The following is a 19568-nucleotide window of genomic DNA, read 5'->3' as shown; positions in this document are numbered from 1 at the left end:
TAACCCAGAGCAGATGAAGTTAATGTGGCTATTCAATTATCTTGGACCCTGTTTAAAATTTTTGATTAACATGTGATGTTTGTACATTTTTATGGGGTACAGTGCAATAGTTCAACATATATGCACAGTATAAACTGATCTTTTCCATTTCTTTATTTTTGTCTATGTTTGGAGCCTACCTGATCCTCTCTTCCAGTTCTTTACGCAGTATATAATACATTACTGACGACCATAGTCATCCCACTGTGCTACGGAACACTAGAATCTGTTATTTCTATTTGTGCTTTGGTATCCATTATCAAACCTCTCTCAATCACTTCCTCTATCCCCCTGCCTCTGTCAATACCTATTTGAAGCTCAGATCTATTTTTTTTTTTCTGTAACCAGGAACCTCTGAAGCCCATTCCCCTTGAACTTAAGCCTCAAGTGAGGGTCATGAAGGAAGAGAATGTGATCAACTGATTATTTTGGAATCTAAACTATTTGCTCTACCACTGTCTTTCTTCTCAATTTTCATAGGCCAGCATGGTTGGTCTTATGCTTTCCTCTTCCTCTAAGCCTTCCTTTCCTTCTCCCCCAGAGCAGCAAAGCTAAAGCCAAGACATCACAGAAAGAGCAGAAAAAGAGTGTCTGTGCTGAACCAGGGAAGACACTGAATCCTGGATCTACAATCTGAGGCTTCCAGGGTTGGTCCTGCTATGTTCACAGGAGTTAAAAGAATTTAGAAAATTGTTTCTCCACAGACCAAGGTTAGATTTCAAGATTATTGGCTTGCTAAAAAAGCCAATTTGTATCTTTGTCTTTGCATTCCTCCTTAGTAATCCTAAATATCCCAAGGCAAATAAATTGGCATGTCTGAAGAATAAGGGAAGAGCACAGAAAAGAATGCAAAAGGGAGAAGCACATTAGTTTACTGCACAATTTTTTTTCTTTCTCTCCTTGTCTGTCATTCTGCACTTCAATTACATAAATAAATCATTTTTAAAAGAAAGGGTGTATGGCACAGTGGGTTAAGACACCACTTACAACATTGGAGTGCCATGTTGGAGTGCCAGTTTTCTTTTCCCACAAGCAGAGTGGACAGTGGGAGAGAGACAGAGAAAAAGGTCTTCCTTTTCTGTTGGTTCATCCCACAATGGCCGCTGTGGCCGGCGTGCTGCAGCCGGCACACCGCGCTGATCCAAAGCCAGGAGCCAGGAGCATCTCCTGGTCTCCCATGCAGGTACAGGGCCCAAGCACTTGGGCCATCCTCCACTGCACTCCAGGGCCACAGCAGAGAGCTGGACTGGAAGAGGAGCAACTGGGACAGAATCCAGTGCCCCGACTGGGACTAGAACCCAGTGTGCTGGAGCTGCAGGTGGAGGATTAGCCTATTGAGCTGCGGCACCGGCCGGAGTGCCAATTTAATCCTAGCTACTCTGCTTCCAATCTAGCTCCCTGCTAATACATCTGGGAAGAGAGCAGAAGATAACTCAAATAATTAGACCTCTGTCACCCATGTGGGAGATCCAAATGAAGTTCCTGACTTGGCTCCAACCTAGTCCAGCCCTGGCCATTGTGGCCATCTGGGGAGTGAATAATGGATAGTGGGGGCCAGCATTGTGTCATAGCTGTTTAAGCTGCCACCTGCCACCCCAGCTTCCCATAGAGACACTGGTTCTAGTCCCAGTTGCTCCACTTCTGATTCAGCTTCCTGCTGATGGCCTGAGAATAGCATGGAGGATGATCCAGGCACTTGGGCCCCTGTCACCCAAGTGGGACACCCAGAAGCTCCTGGCTTCAACCTAGCACAGCTCTGGCCATTGCGACCATCTGGGAGTAAACCAGCAAATAGAAAATCAATATATGTCTCTCTCCCTCTTCTCTCTCTCTCTCTCTCTCCTGCCTTCTCTCTGTGTAGCTCTGACTTTCAAATAAATACATAAAACTTTTTTAAAAATAGTGGATAGTAGATTATCTCTCTCTCTCTCTACCCTTCAAATAAATAAATTTCAGGGAGTACCAATAATTTTAATGTAATTTATTGAAATATAACAAACCTACTAAAAATAAAAGATATCCTAAATATATGACTCTAGGTAGATAGAGTCCTCTACCCTATGTACTCATGTATGTCTGTCTTCCTTCATTCAACATTGTGAGATTCATTCATGCTATGGAATATAATTACAGCTCATTATTTCTCATTGCTATAAATTATCTCATTGTGTTCATTTATTTATTTACTTATTCCACTGTAGATAGATCATTGCTTTTTTTCTAATTTGTTTCTATGAAAATTTTGGCACATGTCTTTTGGTAAACCTATGTACATATTGCTGTTGTATTTATATCTAGAATTGAAAGGACACAGAAGCAAATATTTAGCTTGAGTAGACTCTGCAAATAGTTTTCCAAGGTGGTAAAAGAAATTCACACACTCATCTGCAGTAGAGTTCCAGGTGATTAATGTTCTCACCCACACTTGACCTTGACTTTCTCATTTTAGCCATTCTGGTGGGTATCTAGTGGTATTGAACTATGATTCTAAGTTGCAATTGGTGAAATACAATTGGTGTGTGTGTGTGTGTGTGTGTGTGTTTGCATTCAATGCTTTGGCACAAGGCTGAAGGAGTGTTTAGATCCCAACTCTACCTCCTGTGTAAAGTTCATTTTTTTATCTGTTAAGTGAGATAGTACTTGAAAAGAACAATGCACAGCAATACTCAGCACTAGTTAACAACTAATATAACATATATGAAACTATACATAATATATATATGTGAAACCACTTTAATATATATATGTACTCATAGACACAGACACATATATAGAAATACAAAGTAGATAAATACATGATAAATAGATAGATAGATAGATAGATACTTAGTATATTTCAGCCTATAATACAAAATACCATAAATTGGGAACTTATATGCAACAGAAATTTATTTCTCACAGTTCTAGAGACTAAGAGCCATTTCCTGGTTTATAGATGGAAAAAAGTGGAAGGAGCCAGCCAACTCTCTGGGATCTCTGCTTTAAGGATACTAATACCATTCATGAGAATTCTGCCTTTGCAACCTAATTTCATATAGCTTAGGACCTCCCTCAGAGAACATAATCCTCTGAAATAGTGCTCATTTTAGACTAGCGTGCAAGAGGATGTCCACACCCTTTGGAGAAATGAAATAATGGTAGAGGATTAGATACAGTATGTTATGTTATATTATAATGGTCCCTAAAAATATGATCTTGGGGGAAGGGGGAAAGAGGTATCACATGTACCCAAATACATGGAAATCACAAGATCCAAAGTTGTCCATAATTCTGATCCAACCACATGGAAATCTTTGAATTTACAGAATACATGACAAATTTCAAGGAAATTTTTAAATCTATTGCTTATTTTTCCAATCCATGAATCACAATGTTAAAGAATTTACTGGGCCTCAATCATTCTGAACTTGAGAATGCTACATCCTGCTTTAGGATCTGGACTTTTAGAAGAGGCCAGACCCAGGTCACACCTGCAAAAGGAGATGTCTTGGCTCACTGGCCTTCATGTGGGAGAGTATCAGTTCTGATCACTAAGCCTTTCAAATATTACCTGTTCACTCTAGTCCCAAAGTCCTTGCCAACTCGCCATAAAAAAGTTGAAAATTTGAGTTTCCTTTTCCTTCTAAAGCAGAGATGGTCTCATGGGAGCCCATCCATGTCTAGAGGCAATGAGAGGTTCCACTATGTCTCCTGTATGCATTTTCTGGGTGTACTCTGTTTACCTGTTCTATTTCTCAAACATCATTACATTGTCTCAGGAGGGAGTGCTCACAACTCAGATGCAAACATTCATGCCCAATGTGTTTCTGCATCACAGACAGCTTGCCACACCTGAAAATCCCGAGTATCACAAGGCAGAAAATCCATCTCCTGGAAAATGCCTAAGTCTTTGCCTATTTGTTGGCTCATCTCATTTCTCCACTATATTATGGCTGACTTCATATCAGAACTAAAGTTGGGGGAAGGGACATGTCTCCAACACTTGAATATATCCACATCTTTCTGTGTATAAGAGCAGATGCTTTGCAGCCAAGAAGAACTAGATTAGGACTCTGCCTCTGGCACTTGTTTGTTGTAGAACCTGAGGCTGGTTACCCTGGCCTCAGTTTTATCATCTGTAAACATGGAGAAAGTAGGTTTGCTATGAAGTTTAAATAAGATAATTAAGATAAACGGCTTATCATAGTCCTCAATAAATGTTATTCATTATTGCTGCCAATTGTATCCATTTCCCCACAACAGACTAGCATATTTTCTGTTAGACCCTTTCCATATCTGGGTCCTTTCTGCTTCATTGCACATTGGCCTGACTTCCAACTGCCCAGGGCTGCTTTCTCTTGCTACCATAGCCTGCTTTGACTGTTCAGCAGCAAATATGCAGTGACTGGAATTTGTGACTCCTTCCTGAGAACAATCCTGAAAAAAAGGACAAATGGGGGTAGGCATAGAAATACATCCACTTCCTATTCCTTGTAGGGTAACTCCAAAGTACATACTCTATCTATCCAGGGCTCACAGAAATGCTGTTTGCTTAAGGTTTGAAGGCTCAACACAGAAGAGAGCATAAAAGTCCATCCTTTGTTGGCTGAGTCCCCCGCCCTTCTCCCACTTCCTTCCCAGTATTTCATGCATCTCCCAGATCAACCACTTACATTGAATCCTATATCAAGGACCAATTTGTCTCCACTGTATGTTCTTTAAAAGTAAAGAGACTGGCGGGCACCACGGCTCAATAGGCTAACCTGCAGGGCACTGGGTTCCGTCCCAGTTGCCCCTCTTCCAGTCCAGCTCTCTGCTGTGGCCCCGGAGTGCAGTGGAGGATGGCCTAGGTCCTTGGGCCCTGCACCCGCATGGGAGACCAGGAGAAGCACCTGGCTCCTGGCTTCGGATCAGCGCGGTGTGCCGGCTGCAGTGGCCATTGTGGGATGAACCAATGGAAAAGGAAGACCTCTCTCTCTGTCTCTCTCTCTCCCTGTCCACTCTGCCTGTCAAAAAAAAAAAAAAAGTAAAGAGACCATCATATTTTCTCAGCAAGGGCTAGCGCCAGACACCAGCTCTGGCACATCACATCAAACATCCTAACAAAAATTTGAAATCTGCGCACTTTGCATTCCAAAAATATGCAAATGTTTGATACTAGATGCTTGACTATTTCTGAAGTTATTGGTTTTTTCATGAATATTACATAACATGGAATAGGTAACAAGTATCAAATTGTGTAAGACATCACAACATTTCATGGTCCATGAGAGAGTGGAGACTCTTTTTTTTTCAACTTTTATTTAATAAATATAAATTTCCAAAGTACAACTTTTGAATTATAGTGACTTTTCCCCTCATAACCTCCCTCCTACCCGCAACCTTAAGAACTGCAACCCACTCTGGGCCAAATTCAGCTGCAATGAAATTTTTTTTCTGGGATTTCTTAGATTAAAATAGTTGGTGTTCTTGGAACCCATGAAACCTTATCAAAAGTGCTGCTACTTACCAGAGCACTGTGTTAAATGAAGATGCAGGTGTCCACCATTAAGAAACCCACCTACCTCTTTTTCCTTGAGATTCTTCATCCCTTCCTTTGAACATTCCAAATGCAAAAATCTCCACACTTTCTTGGGGCAAAAAATAATTTTTACATATGATAAATCCCTTATTATTTTCTTAACACTGCTAAAAGGGAAAGATACCTCTCTTGTGTTAAAGATGAATTAATAGCAAAAATTAGAGCTGTTCATTTTTCCAAGATTATTATTCTCCATGTATATAGCTTTGCTCATTACATCACAATTCTTTTTTTTTTTTTTTTTTTTTTTTTTTTTTTGACAGGCAGAGTGGACAGTGAGAGAGAGAGACAGAGAGAAAGGTCTTCCTTTTGCCGTTGGTTCACCCTCCAATGGCCATCGCGGCCGGCACGCTGCGGCCGGCGCACCGCGCTGATCCGATGGCAGGAGCCAGGAGCCAGGTGCTTATCCTGGTCTCCCATGGGGTGCAGGGCCCAAGCACCTGGGCCATCCTCCACTGCACTCGCTGGCCACAGCAGAGAGCTGGCCTGGAAGAGGGGCAACCGGGACAGAATCCGGCGCCCCGACCGGGACTAGAACCCGGTGTGCCGGCGCCGCTAGGCGGAGGATTAGCCTAGTGAGCCGCGGCGCCGGCTTACATCACAATTCTATTTCCTCTCTAATGGCAATGTGTGGATTGATGGAGACAGATACTGATGTTGGCTGTGAAGAATTAACTCATAAACAGTTACTCAACTTATTTACCCAGTTTACTTAGACATGATATATCAAACATGACTTGGTTGCAACAGGATCTTGTTATTGCAAGCAAAAAATATCACTATAAAGATATTAATTATACCAAGTTATCAAAAGATCCGAAGGCCCAAGTTAGCAAATAAAGAAGGAAATATAAATACTTGAAAATTAGAATCATAAAGAAAATTTGGCAACAAGAACTGTCTGGCTCATACAGTGTTCTATTGATATGACTAACCCTCCTAAGTTTCTCCACATCTTTATATCTCTCCCTCAGAGCCCAAGTTCCCAGAGACAGAAACTAACTGGCCAACCAAGGGTAGTTTGTCTTTCTTTGGCTACATAGAGAGGGAATGAAACTCTTCCCCAAAAGCATTATCCACAAGGAAGGATTTCCTCAAAATGGCAATGAGGAAGTCGATGTGAAAGGGGAGGTTCAGTGATGGACAAAATTCTACTATTGACACTCAACAATTACTGATCTTTAACACTAGGTCTCTTCTTTTCTTGGTAGAAGTTTCATCCTTTATTTTTTTCCACTTAAAAATACTTTTTAATCTTAAAATTTTGGTTAGCATGTGATAACTAAAAATTAGAAAGTCTTCCCCATTCTTCTCCCATCATTGTAAGTAAACTGTGTTAAGCATTTTTGTATCTCTTTCCAGAAATTTCATATACCTAAACATGTAAGCATATAATTTGTTTGTTTTTGTTTGTTTTGTTTTATGAGAATATCACATTGTACATATTGTTTTTCAGCTTGCTTTTACTAACCGACTATATGCCATCAAGTTCGCTCCATGTTAGTGCATAAAAATTGACCTCTTTATTTCTAACCAAAGAACAGAATTCTCCAATAGAGCTAAACCATACATTAACTCATTCCTTAATGATAGGCTTTTAGGTTATTACTAAAATTGCTATTAGAAGTTGCTGCAAATCTGATATTTTGTGAATTTATCTTTGAACTTTATACAAGTATTTCTGCATATACTTTTCCTACAAGTCAAGTGAAGCATGCGTGTTTAAATTGTCATAAGTACTATTCCATAGTTCTTCCCCAGTGCTTCACAACTGACTGAGGGAGAGCTGCTGTTGCTCTCTGCATTGCCTGGGAAACTTGTGGAAATGATCTGTGCTCACAACCCCTGGGCCACTCTGACATGCCCACCTGCACCAGGACCTGGGGCACAGGGAGAGCAGGAGAAGTGATTTGTGGAATTCCCTGAGTAGTTATGTTCCATATCTTCCTCTAAGGAATGATTGCTTTTGCTCTTCTAATTAAGAATTTGATGAGTTAATTCACTTCTCACTGGAAAGAGTTAGGTTGGCTGTGATCCCTGGTGGATGTGGAGAAAGGGTTGGTCTTTCACGACACCCATCCCTCCTGGATGATTGGCTCTACAGTGATTCTCAACCCTGCACAGCTGCATCCAGGCTGGTATCTGATGGCACTATACAACATTGCCTTATTTTCTTGATTACATAATCTCATCATCTTTTGTAAAGAAGATTATTGTTTGAGAGGCAGAGTAATAGAGAGAGGGAGAGACAGAGAGAAAGATCTTCCATCCTCTGGTTCCCACCCCAAATGGCTGCAACAACTGGGGCTGGGCTGATCCAAAGCCAGGAGCTAAGAACTTCTTCATCATCTTGGAAGTGGGTGCAGGGATCCAAGCACTTGAACCACCCTCCACTGCTTTCCCAGGCTGTTTGCAGAAAGCTGGATCAGAAGAGGAGTGCCGGGACATGAACTGGCACTCGTACGGGATGCCAGCGCTGCAGGCAGAGGCTTAACCTACTATGCCACAGTACTGGCCCCTAATCTCATCATCTTTAAATGAGAAAGTTAGACTCATTAACACTTAAGATCATTTTGAGCCTTAAAGAGTTTATCACCTGCTGACTCACTTCTTCCTGTGATAGTTGGTTGCATACCTGAGGGCCAACATTAAAGAAAGCTTACACATTAGTATCATCTAACCAGAGCCAACACAAAAAACATGTCAAGTGGGATATGCTCATCAGGAGGAAATGGTCTGACATTCCACTCATGCGTCTCTCTGGTTATCTATATATTCTCAAGAACCACCATTGATTGAGTTCAATCACAAGGGACAATGGTCCATTTCTAGCCTCCTTTCAAATGAGTTTCTTGAAGCTGCTTCTGCTCTTGGGTTCCTTTTAGACCCAAAATATTTGCTTTGCTGTACCTAAGTCTAAGCTTATCTCCAATTGTCTTCTCAACATTATGCACTTAAATTATCAATATAACCGAATCTAAAAAATCCATAATTTATTTACTAAACTACAATGCAGTTTTCTGTGTAATTTCTGCATTAAGGAGCTACATTGATTGCTCAAAATCAATTGTTTCAGCGATTTTTTTTTCTTTTTCTTTTTGACAGGCAGAGTGGACAGTGAGAGAGAGAAACAGAGTAAGGTCTTCCTTTGTCATTGGTTCACCCTCCAATGGCCGCCGCGGCCGGCGCACTGCGGCTGGCGCACCACGCTGACCCGAAGTCAGGAGCCAGGTGCTTCTCCTGGTCTCCCATGTGGGTGCAGGGCCCAAGGACTTGGGCCATCCTCCACTGCACTCCTGGGCAATAGCAGAGAGCTGGCCTGGAAGAGGGGCAACCAGGACAGAATACGGCGCCCCAACCGGGACTAGAACCCGGTGCGCCGGCGCCACAAGGCGGAGGATTAGCCTAGTGAGCCACGGCGCCTGATCTGTTTCAGCTATTTTAGGTTTTGTTCTCTTGAGCATGTCTTTTTGCTTTGTTTTTAATTTCTCTTTTATTCTGCACAGATTTGCTTTACCAATCCTTCCCCCAACCACTACCAATGGCTGAAAATTACCAATTTCGGTAGTTTCTGTCCATTTCCTTAAGAAGGGCTTTTGATAATTCTCACACTCACATCTCTGCTGCCCAGCCCTCTCCAGCTCCCCTATCATTTTGATTTAGAAAACAGGACAATTGCTCTTTAATAACCTTCTGTCTCTCAGACGCCTCACAGCTCTCCTTGCATTCCCGTGTGTTATGCACATTCTATTTTTGTTAAGTCCTTCATTCTTCTTTTTCAGAAGGCCTGAGGTTCTTTGAGCTTTAATTATGGTGTTTTAAAAGATTCTTCAGCTGCTTTCATGCTTGTGAATTTTATACTTCCTCTTATTGCACGTTATTCACCAGATTTCTCAATTCCCCAAAATTTGCTTTCTTGAAATTGAACACCTTTGTATAGCTTCATTGTTTGAACCTACATCTTATTGTTCTCAATGTGAGCCATTTGTGAAATGGAGACCCTTTCGCCTGCCAGTCAGCTATCTTCAAATATGAGTATTTATTTCCCTCTACTTCGCTGCAAAAAAGTATCTATTATTATCTCTTCTTAGCAATTTAAAATCTCTAAGGGTAATCAAAATTTTGACCTATCAACAAACTAAGATTTTTTCAATTTATAATCAATATGCTGTAATTCTCACCTTTCAGTTAATCCCTCAATATAATGAACACCTTTCTTTAGTAGGATCAGGCCAGAATTACCTAGCACAGTGCCAGTCTTGGTTTTCAGTGATCAATAATCAATTTCTTAATAAGACACATTGCATTCTAGTAGAAGTATTGTCTATGATCCTATCACCTTAATTAATTAAAAGGAATTATGAAGAAGGCTAGGATTCCAGACAAGTTGGAAATATAGATTTTAAATGTACAAGTATCTACCTTTTGAAAACAGCAAGTTACAGATAAATACAGAAATTGGACATAGAAGAATGAAGGCTAAAACCACTTCCTGGAACAAACTTAGTTCTTGGAATTCTTTTGGCTCACATGCAGGGTTATTATCGTAAAAGTCGTCATGTACTGCAACCCTTTACCAACTTCAAAGTGAAGCATCAACAAAGACGATGGCTCTTAGACATGAGAAAGGGTATCTGCAAGGAGGCAAAGCCAATAGCATGAATTCTGCTTGCTTTGAGAAGAAAGAGAACTAGTAATTGAGAAAAAGAGTTTAACCAAAAGGATTTGAGTTCGTTTGATTAAAAGTATTTTTTAAAGTCTCACATAAGCATCCCTGAATATTAGAGTTTCTGAGGTTTATCCATCACTAGTCATTTTCCAATTAACTGTACATCCTAATACCCCCTGATCCTAGTTCAATGGCTTCAGTGACTGATAATTTTGCTTCTTTACAGAACAGACATTTAATGCTGAAACCTTAGGACTTTGATTACTATCATTTTGTGGATTTGAGTTTGCAATCCTGATAATTCTGAGATCTTTTATTTCTCCCAGGTCATCATTTTGGCATCAGATAACTTCTACCAGGTAAACTGGAGTACAGCTCTGTAGATCTACTGATTGTTTTTTGCTTGTTTGTTTTAAAAACATATAATTCAATCTGATATAGTTCAGTTAATTCCTTCCTGTAATAATAGGTATAAGCATGCATGTGAAACAATTACCAGCTCCTGAATTTGCATCTCTATGTACACACAATATTTAACAACAAAAATTTAAAACTGCAGAAAATATATTATGGATGAGCCTTGTGGAATAATGTTCAGAGAAACAAAATAATGAGGAATATTCCATCTAAGAGGCAGGAGGATGTGTTTATTACAAACCAATGTAGAGAGAGGATGAAAGAATACTCCAGATGAAAGGAAGCTTAAAAGACATGACAACTAAATGCAATAATTAACCCTTGATTGGGTTCCCTACTACAGTGGAACCCTTCACTGCAATGAGAATATACTATAAAGGCTAATTGGGTCAACTAAAAATAATGAGTTGTGGACAGTAGGTTGCAGTGATTCAACATAAGTTTATGAAGTTGATAACTCTACTGTGATTATATGAGAACATCCCTATTAGGAAATACACATTAAATTATTTGTGGATCAAGTGTGATGTTGTATGATACTTATTCTCAAATAGTTGAAAATTATCATGTATACAAGAGGAGACAGAGTGAACAAAAGGTAAGCAAGTGAGAAAAATGTTAACAATTGATAAATCTGGGTAAAAGATAAATGACTGTTCCTTGTATTATTTTACTTGTGATTTTTTTTTAGATTTCAAACTATTCTAAAATAAAAATTTTTGAAATAATGTAAAGTTGATCAAAGTAAATCAAACTGAACAGAATACATTCTATGGTATTTCATTTAGATAAGGTTCAAAACTAGGCAACATTAAACTATGTTCTTTAAGCCTTCATAAGCAGGTTAGAAAACTGTGAAGGATAGCGAAGAAATGAACTCTGTATTAGGTACGTGAGCAACATTATCTCATCATAGTATATAATAATAGGATGCTGATATCTCTGATACAGAGGGAAGAAATTGATAAGAGGATGCTAGGGATGTGGAGTGCTAGCCATGTTCCATTTTGCATCCTAAGTTTTGTAGTTATTAAATTGAACTTTTATATTTTATGAACTTCTCAGTGTGTATTATTTTAAAGGAAGAATAAAGGGAAAGGCAGACGGGAAGAGTATGGAAGGGAGTGATAAAGAAAGAGAGGAAGGGAAAGAGAAGAGGAAAGGAAAATAGGAAGGAGGGAGGGAAAACAGCAACTTACAACCAACAGTAACCAAAGTCAGTACTCCTACCTCTTAACTCTTTAGATCACTCTTTTCATGTGCCGTGACTTGCATGCACTTGTGGGCATGTTGGTGGCTCTAAGATGCTTTCAACATGTCCAGGAGGTTGTGTGGGTATCTTCCCAGCTGCAGGTCCATTCCCCTACCCCGCTGCAGGCTCCAACTACACAATGTCCCTTGGTACCTGGATTCGGTTCTATGCTCTTTTCTGGTCTCCTCCCGACTGTGCATATTACAGGTCTCACTAAGTTTACCTCTCCAAGAAGCCTCCATTAACTCCCCTGTCTAAACCAAGAAACTTTGTACTGGTCTTTCATGGCCTTCTATTCTTAGTCCTCATAGCAAATATCACAGTTTATAACTCTACTTGTGTATTTTTCTGTGGGGCTATTTACTTTATTGAGTGCTGACCATCACATGTTTGCTGAGAGTCATTTTCCCACTTTCTAGCACGTATCTGAAATGTAGCAGTCGCATGTGCTATGAATGCTGAATACACAAATGAAAGACCATGTGTCAATCAGTTTCTCTTTCAGTTCCCATCATCTATCCCAACACAGAGCAAAACGACCAAATAATTGTTTATATAACATCATTACATGTATGTCTTCAGTAACCTTGATAGATTTTCAATAACATTAGCAGATTCAAATATGAATATGTTTGTAAAAGTGTTTTGTATATAAAAGGAAGTTGTTCATTTCTTCTCAAAAATTTTCCCAAATAATTTTATTTGATTGCAGTTACAGGGTACAAAGTATTGTGTTATACTTCTTTCATATAATATTGTTCAAAAATTTTCCCCACATTTAAAAAAAATTTAAGATGTATTTATCTGCATGAAAGGTAGAGTGACAAAGAGAGGGGGAGAGACAGAGAGCGAACCATCCTCTGGTTCACTCCCTAAATGGCCACAATGGCCCGAGGCTGGGCCAGGACCAAGCCAGGAGGCAGGAGCTTCCTCTAGGTCCCCACATGGGGCAGAGGCTCAAGCACTTGGCCTGTCTTCCACTGCTTTCCCAGGCACATCAGTAGAGAGTGGATCAGAAGTAGAGCAGCTGGAACACAAACTGACCCCCATATGGGATGCCGGCATCTACTACGCCACAACGCTGACCCTTAATTTTTTAACAGATTCAATGTAGTTCATGGATAAAATTCTAAAAACATGATATTCCCTCCTTCCTTCTTCTATCACTTCCACCTCCCTTTCCTTTCTCTCTTCATTTCTTTCTTTCATTTTTGAGATAATACAGTTTTAACTCTTATCTGATGCTTTGAAGTTCCATAGAAGAGAGAGGCAGGCTCATTTTTCCTTCACTTGATAACGCATTCAACCAAATCACATACATGCTGGGTGAAAAATTCATCTCTATTATTAACAATTTAATTTTTGAACTGATTGCATTTTTAAAACAATATTTTAACACATGTGAATATAAAAGAAATTATATAGAAAAACTGAGGTAGAGAAAATGACTAAACCAAATCATCAAAGAACAATCTCCAGGTCTCAAGCACTCTGACAAGGGGAAATAATAGACAGCCAGGAGATAACTGGTGCAAAACTGGGAGACCAGACCTCCTTTTTACTACAAATTAAGCCAATTGGAGATGCTTGCCTGGATCCATTATTTAGCTGTTGTAAAAGTTTTATTGTGAAATCAATAACTTCTTTAAAAGCTGTTAAAATATGAGATTTAGATATTTGAACTAAGAGTTACCTTTTCTATTCAAAAGATTCGAGGTAAGAATCATTTCTTCAGTGTTGTGATGGGACACCTACCTTTATCCAAGAAAATTTGGCTCACTGCTCTTCAGTATTAAAGAATCCAGTGGAAATATTTCTTATGATTTTGCAAATTCGGACATACAGTACTGTCACTGGAGCAAAATAATAGAGGCATTAGTCCTATCACATGGACACACACAAAATAAAGGAATTCAACTATAAGATTACAGTGGAGAGAAGAAACTGGATTATTTGTGAAAGCTGCTGTCTGACCAACTCTGCAAATAGAACTAATTGAAGAAAGGGTTCAAACAAATCAAATCAGAATTTATTTTTTAATTTGTGCAAATGTGTATAGAAACCATGCAATTAATCTGTTCTGCATTGGGTCGTACCCAAGTCCCTAAAATGTTAAGTAATATATGGTCACTACTTCTTCAAAGTACATGAACACAACAAACAGTTGGAAGACAGGTGTTTTGCTTACTGGCTAGTATGGAAATATTTCCTGCCCTCAGTTTAAAACAACAATTACAGACTTTTCAAAGATGCATTCTTCCTACAAAAAGGGCGACATGTGTTTTCTGACCCTAAAATACACCCATGTGCCGTCAAACCAACAGCAGAGTGATGTTTAATAATATTCTATTCTCATTTGAACGCCATCCCCAGTTTCCTTGAAGCTCTCTGATTAGGGCATTCAGAAACCAACACATTTTTTACACTGGAATGGTTCATTTGGCCACCACTTAACAAAATCTCTTTTTCTTTAATATTTATTTTATTTATTTGAAATACAGAATGACAGAGAAGGAAAGACAGACAAAAAGGGATCTTCCATCCACTGGTTCATTCCTCAAATGATTTCAACAGCCAACGCTGCACCAGGCTGAAGCCAGGAGTCTGGAACTCCACCCAGGTCTCTCACATGGGTGGTAGGGGCCCAATTATTTGGGCCACCTTCTGCTACTTTTCCAGGTGTATTAGCAAGGGCCTAAATAAGGAGTGAAGCAGCTGGAATGTGAGCAGGTACTCTGATAAGGGATGCTGGTGTTGCAGGCGGCGGCTTGACCTGTCGTCCCACAGTGCTTGTCCTTATTTAACAAATCTTAAAAAGCAGTTTAGAAAAACATCCCATTAAGATTTATGTCTTAGGTGTGTATGTTCCTAATGTGCAACATTCTAGAATGTTTGAAGAAAACTCTAGCTAGTGAGCTGTGATTGAGAATCCAAAATGAGAAAACAAAGAGGAGGCTTTGCAAAGAAATGATGTATCTGCAATTGTTTGTCCATCCTAAACAGATCCACAGGGTTTGAACTGTTCTTCCTCCTTACATGGTAACCCCAAAACTCAGAACACAGAAGTCCAAATCCCACCAATACCTTAATGAAATTGAGCCCCAGAACATTTGCAGGTAAAAGCCTTACTCCAAGTGTGGCCCATCTGTTTGTCTAATTCTTTTAATGGACAGTCCTTTAACACCTACAATTTGTAAAGCAGTGGACTGGATATGAGGTTTGAAGAACAGGGTAATTGTGCACATCTGGGGAGGCACACACACGTGTGTGTGTGTGTGGAGGTAGTTTCCTTATAAGTTTGTTTGCAAATATAATTTTTATATTTTTTTGACTTTTATTTGGTAAATATAAATTTCCAAAGTATAGCTTATGGATTACAACAGCTTTTCTCCCTATAACTTCCCTCCCACCTGCAACCCTCCCAACTCCTGCTCCCTCTCCCATTCCATTCACATCAAGATTCATTTTCAATTATCTTTATATACAGAAGATCAATTTATTATATATTAAGTAAAGATTTCAACAGTTTGCATCCACACAGAACATAAAGTGTAAAATACTGTTTGAGTACTAGTTATAGCATTAATTCACATTGAACAATACATCAAGGACAGAGATCCCACATGAGGAGTAAGTGTACAGTGACTCCTGTTGTTGACTTAACAAATTGACATTCTTGTTTATGGCATCAGTAATCTCCCTAGGCTCTTGTCACCTATTTTAGATCAGAAAGACACCTTATCTAATTCGAATCATCTGATGTAGCAAGATTCAGGATGAAAGATCAAAAGCGTGGATTACAAAGATCACACCTGAAAAATAAAATTGCATGCCTCCTTAAAAGATTTCTGAAATTCTGTGGCTCCTAATTAAAATGTGTCCAGGAATTTCAAAGATCCAGGTGCACAGTTAGGTCATATTTACCTGAGAACACTGTCTCTATAAGGGATTGCCTCCAGCTAACACAGGGCCATCGGTCTTGTACCCCAACACCAGTATTTCAAAGGGAGCTTCAGAGGGGCACAGGCCTTTAAAGACTCATTGCCTTGAGTGGCAAAGTATTGAGGTCAGTTCCCTGGAGGGACAGTTTCAGTTTCACCCCTAACGTTCTGAGTTGCCATAGGAGCTTGCTTACTCTCTCAGGGTATCGGTTTTCCAATGGCTAGAGAGGCTATAATTACAGTCACCTGATTCTATCATAGATACTCTAAAGTCGGCTGTAAACTTGTCACAAAACTTATTACATCAATTGAGGTATCTTCTGATTTCATTTTTAATGTAAATATATGGTACATTTATCAACTACTACAAATAGCAGTTTAATAATATCAAACTTCTAATATTTCGATCAGAAAGCTAGGTGCTTTTATACTCATTTATATATTTTTACTTAATTCAAAATCACAGAGAAAGAGAGAGCAAGAGAGAGAAATCTTACATTCACTAGTTTACTCCTTCAAGTGGCCACAATAGCCAGTAGTGGGCCAGACTGATGCACTGAGCCAGGAGCTCCATCCAGGTCTCCCACATGGGTGGCAGAGACTTGAGCCATCACCTGCTGCCTCCCAGAGTAGGCATTAGCAAGAATTGTAAGCAGAGGTGACACACAAACACAGGCACTCTGATGTGGGATGCAGGTGTCCAAAGTGGTGCTTCAACCCACTGTGCCACAATGTCCACCCCAGGTGCTTTTAAAACACCTACTAGCTGGTTGAATCTTCTCAACTGTTTCGTTAACATATCATTACTATCTACTTTTTACTTATGAGAACCAAAGATTCAAAATTATCTAGCAACTTACACAAGACCATACCACTGCTCATGGCATAAACTCAATTCAAACTCAGATCTACAAGACAAAAATTATAGTTATTTCCACTATGTAACTATTACTAAGAGATTCCAATGCAATTACAATGTCAAAGGCACTTTCATAAAAGTTCAGGAATGAGTGTTTAGCCTAGGTGTTAAAGTGCTGGTTAACATGCCCATGTCCCATATCACAATGCTTGGGTAATTAGCCAGCTTCTGGCTAATGCAGACTCTGTGATGGGCTCCTGCCACCTACATGGGAGGCGTGGATTTATTTTATAGCTTCTGGCTTCAGCTGTGGCCCAGCCCTGTCTACCATGAGCACTTGAAGTCAACCAGTGGATGGCAGCTCTGTCTCTTTCTCTTTGTGTGTCTCTCCACCCTTCAAATAATAAAAAAGGTCAGAAAGATAAAATTACTGGGTTATCCACCACATGAAATCAATAATTAAAAGTAATGAAATCAGTGCTGTAGTTGGTATTGCAGCCAAGTTCACATGGAGAGTATTTATAAAGTGTAAAAAGATTTTAAAGCTGACTATGCTTATCGAAGAATTGATTTCATACAGGCAAATTGGACAATACCATTTAAAAAGCCAATTTTTTTATTTTGATTTTAAAGTTTTTAAATCAAAGACACAAATTTAATTTTTTACTGCATCTATATATGGATAAAGACTTAAAAGGCATTTGAAGTCAGGGGTCAGATCTTTCTTGTTCTCAAAGGTAGCAATGTCATGGGATGATGTGGGGGAGTGGAAAAGTCTTAAGATCATTTTAGATTTCAAAGACTCTAACATATCAAGTATGTCTTGCAGATAAGGTAGAACAGACTAACTAACCACATCCCTAAGCTTTGGACCAGAATGACTTTAACTCAATGCAATAGTACTGATGATCTCATCCTGATCAGAAAGACTGATTGGGAGTTGCATGTGTCTTTGGTTAGCAAAAACGCTTTTCAAAACATAATGATTACTTAATGTCATAAAGGTAGACAAGTCAGGATGTTTATGCTTGTTGCACTACTGCTGCTATGCTACATAAACAATGAGGAAAAAGTTAAAGGCCCAGGAATAAAGATTCAATTAAATAAATTATATCTTATTCATGCAAAAGAATACTATGCAACTATAAAAAAGAAAGGACAGGACAGCTGCACTGCAAAATACAGAATTTAAAGGCAGGCCACTTAACAACATGTATTGTCTCTGGCCTCAGAATCAGCCCTTAAGGCACTCGTAAAAGGCAGGCCACTTAACAACATGTATTGTCTCTGGCCTCAGAATCAGCCCTTAAGGCACTCAGATCTGGCTGAAAAGCCCATAAGAGTATTTCAGGCATGGAAAGCCAAGACACTCTGGCAAAAAAAAAACCCCACTGGCTGCTCTGAAAAGCCATCTTTGCATTGTTCCCGGGCCCGACTCCCCGCTCGCCGCAGCCGCCTCCCCCGCCGCGGCCGCGGACTCCGGCAGCTTTGTCGCCAGAGCCCCCGAACGCCCGCTTTCTCTCGAGTCCGCTGCCTCGGATCCCCGGCGTGCCCCACCATGTCCGACGCGGCCGTGAACACCAGCTCCGAGATCACCACCAAGGACTTGAAGGAGAAGAAGGAAGTGGTGGAGGAGGCGGAGAATGGGAGAGACGCCCCCGCCAACGGCAACGCCAATGAGGAGAACGGGGAGCAGGAGGCAGACAACGAGGTAGACGAGGAAGAGGAGGAAGGTGGCGAGGAGGAAGAGGAGGAGGAAGAGGGCGATGGTGAGGAAGAGGACGGAGACGAAGACGAGGAGGCCGAGGCGGCTACAGGCAAGCAGGCAGCTGAGGATGACGAGGAGGACGACGTGGACACCAAGAAGCAGAAGACCGACGAAGATGACTAGACCGCAAGGCAGAAGGCACCCGTGAACCCCAGGCCACCGTGACCTTCCACTCTCACTCCCGACTCCCCCAACGTGGTCACCTCCGAGTAGAGGCTGCCCGAGCCTCTGCGGACGCAGCGCTCACGCCCACAAACCCAGTGAATTCGCAACAGGGGAGGGACAGCACCAAACTCCAGGCCCTGCTTTCTTTCTTAAAAGTACTTTAAAAAGGAAAAATTGTTTGTATTTTTTATTTACATTTTATATTTTTGTACATATTGTTAGGGGTCAGCCATTTTTAATGATCTCAGATGACCAGACCAGCCTTCGAGCGTCCTCTGTCCTACTTCTGACTTTACTTGTGGTGTGACCATGTTCAGTCTAATCTCAAAGGAGAAAAAAAACCTTGTAAAAAAGGCAAAAACGACAACAAAAAAACAATCTTATTCCGAGCATTCCAGTAACTTTTTTTGTGTATGTACTTAGCTGTACTATAAGTAGTTGGTTTGTATGAGATGGTTAAAAAGGCCAAAGATAAAAGGTTTCTTTTTTTCCTTTTTTTGTCTATGAAGTTGCTGTTTATTTTTTTTGGCCTGTTTGATGTATGTGTGAAACAATGTTGTTCAACAATAAACCGGAATTTTATTTTGCTGAGTTGTTCTAAAAAAAAAAAACACACCACCTAAATGAAAGATCTCCACGAGTGAGATCCCAGTGGAAAGAACAGGTCATCAAAGAAGGAGGTACCTTTCTCTTAAGGGAGGAGAGAACTTCCACTTTGACTATGGCCTTGTCTAAATATGATCAGAGTCGGTGAACTCAAAAGGCTTCCATAGCCTTGGAAACTCATGACTAGAGCCTAGGGAGATTACTGCTGCCATAAACAAGAGTGTCAAACTGTTAACAACAGGAGTCACTGTGCACTTACTCCTCATGTAGGATCTCTGTCCTTAATGTGCTG

At 40.2% G+C, this 19568-nt stretch overlaps 1 protein-coding gene across 1 annotated transcript; it reads left to right on the top strand.

The window, feature by feature from the left end:
* The first annotated feature begins 18172 nt into the window (after nt 1-18172).
* Nucleotides 18173-19178, top strand: LOC100342648 (prothymosin alpha-like). The gene has a single exon (XM_017347381.3). It carries the CDS (start codon nt 18296-18298, stop codon nt 18626-18628), a length of 333 nt encoding a protein of 110 aa, XP_017202870.2. The 5' UTR covers nt 18173-18295; the 3' UTR covers nt 18629-19178.
* Nucleotides 19179-19568: the final 390 nt, after the last annotated feature.

This window comes from Oryctolagus cuniculus, chromosome 3, assembly GCF_964237555.1.
Source record: "Oryctolagus cuniculus chromosome 3, mOryCun1.1, whole genome shotgun sequence".
Lineage (NCBI taxonomy): Eukaryota > Metazoa > Chordata > Mammalia > Lagomorpha > Leporidae > Oryctolagus > Oryctolagus cuniculus.
Note: the sequence above shows the minus strand (reverse complement) of the source record. Positions and strands in the feature narration are given on the sequence as shown.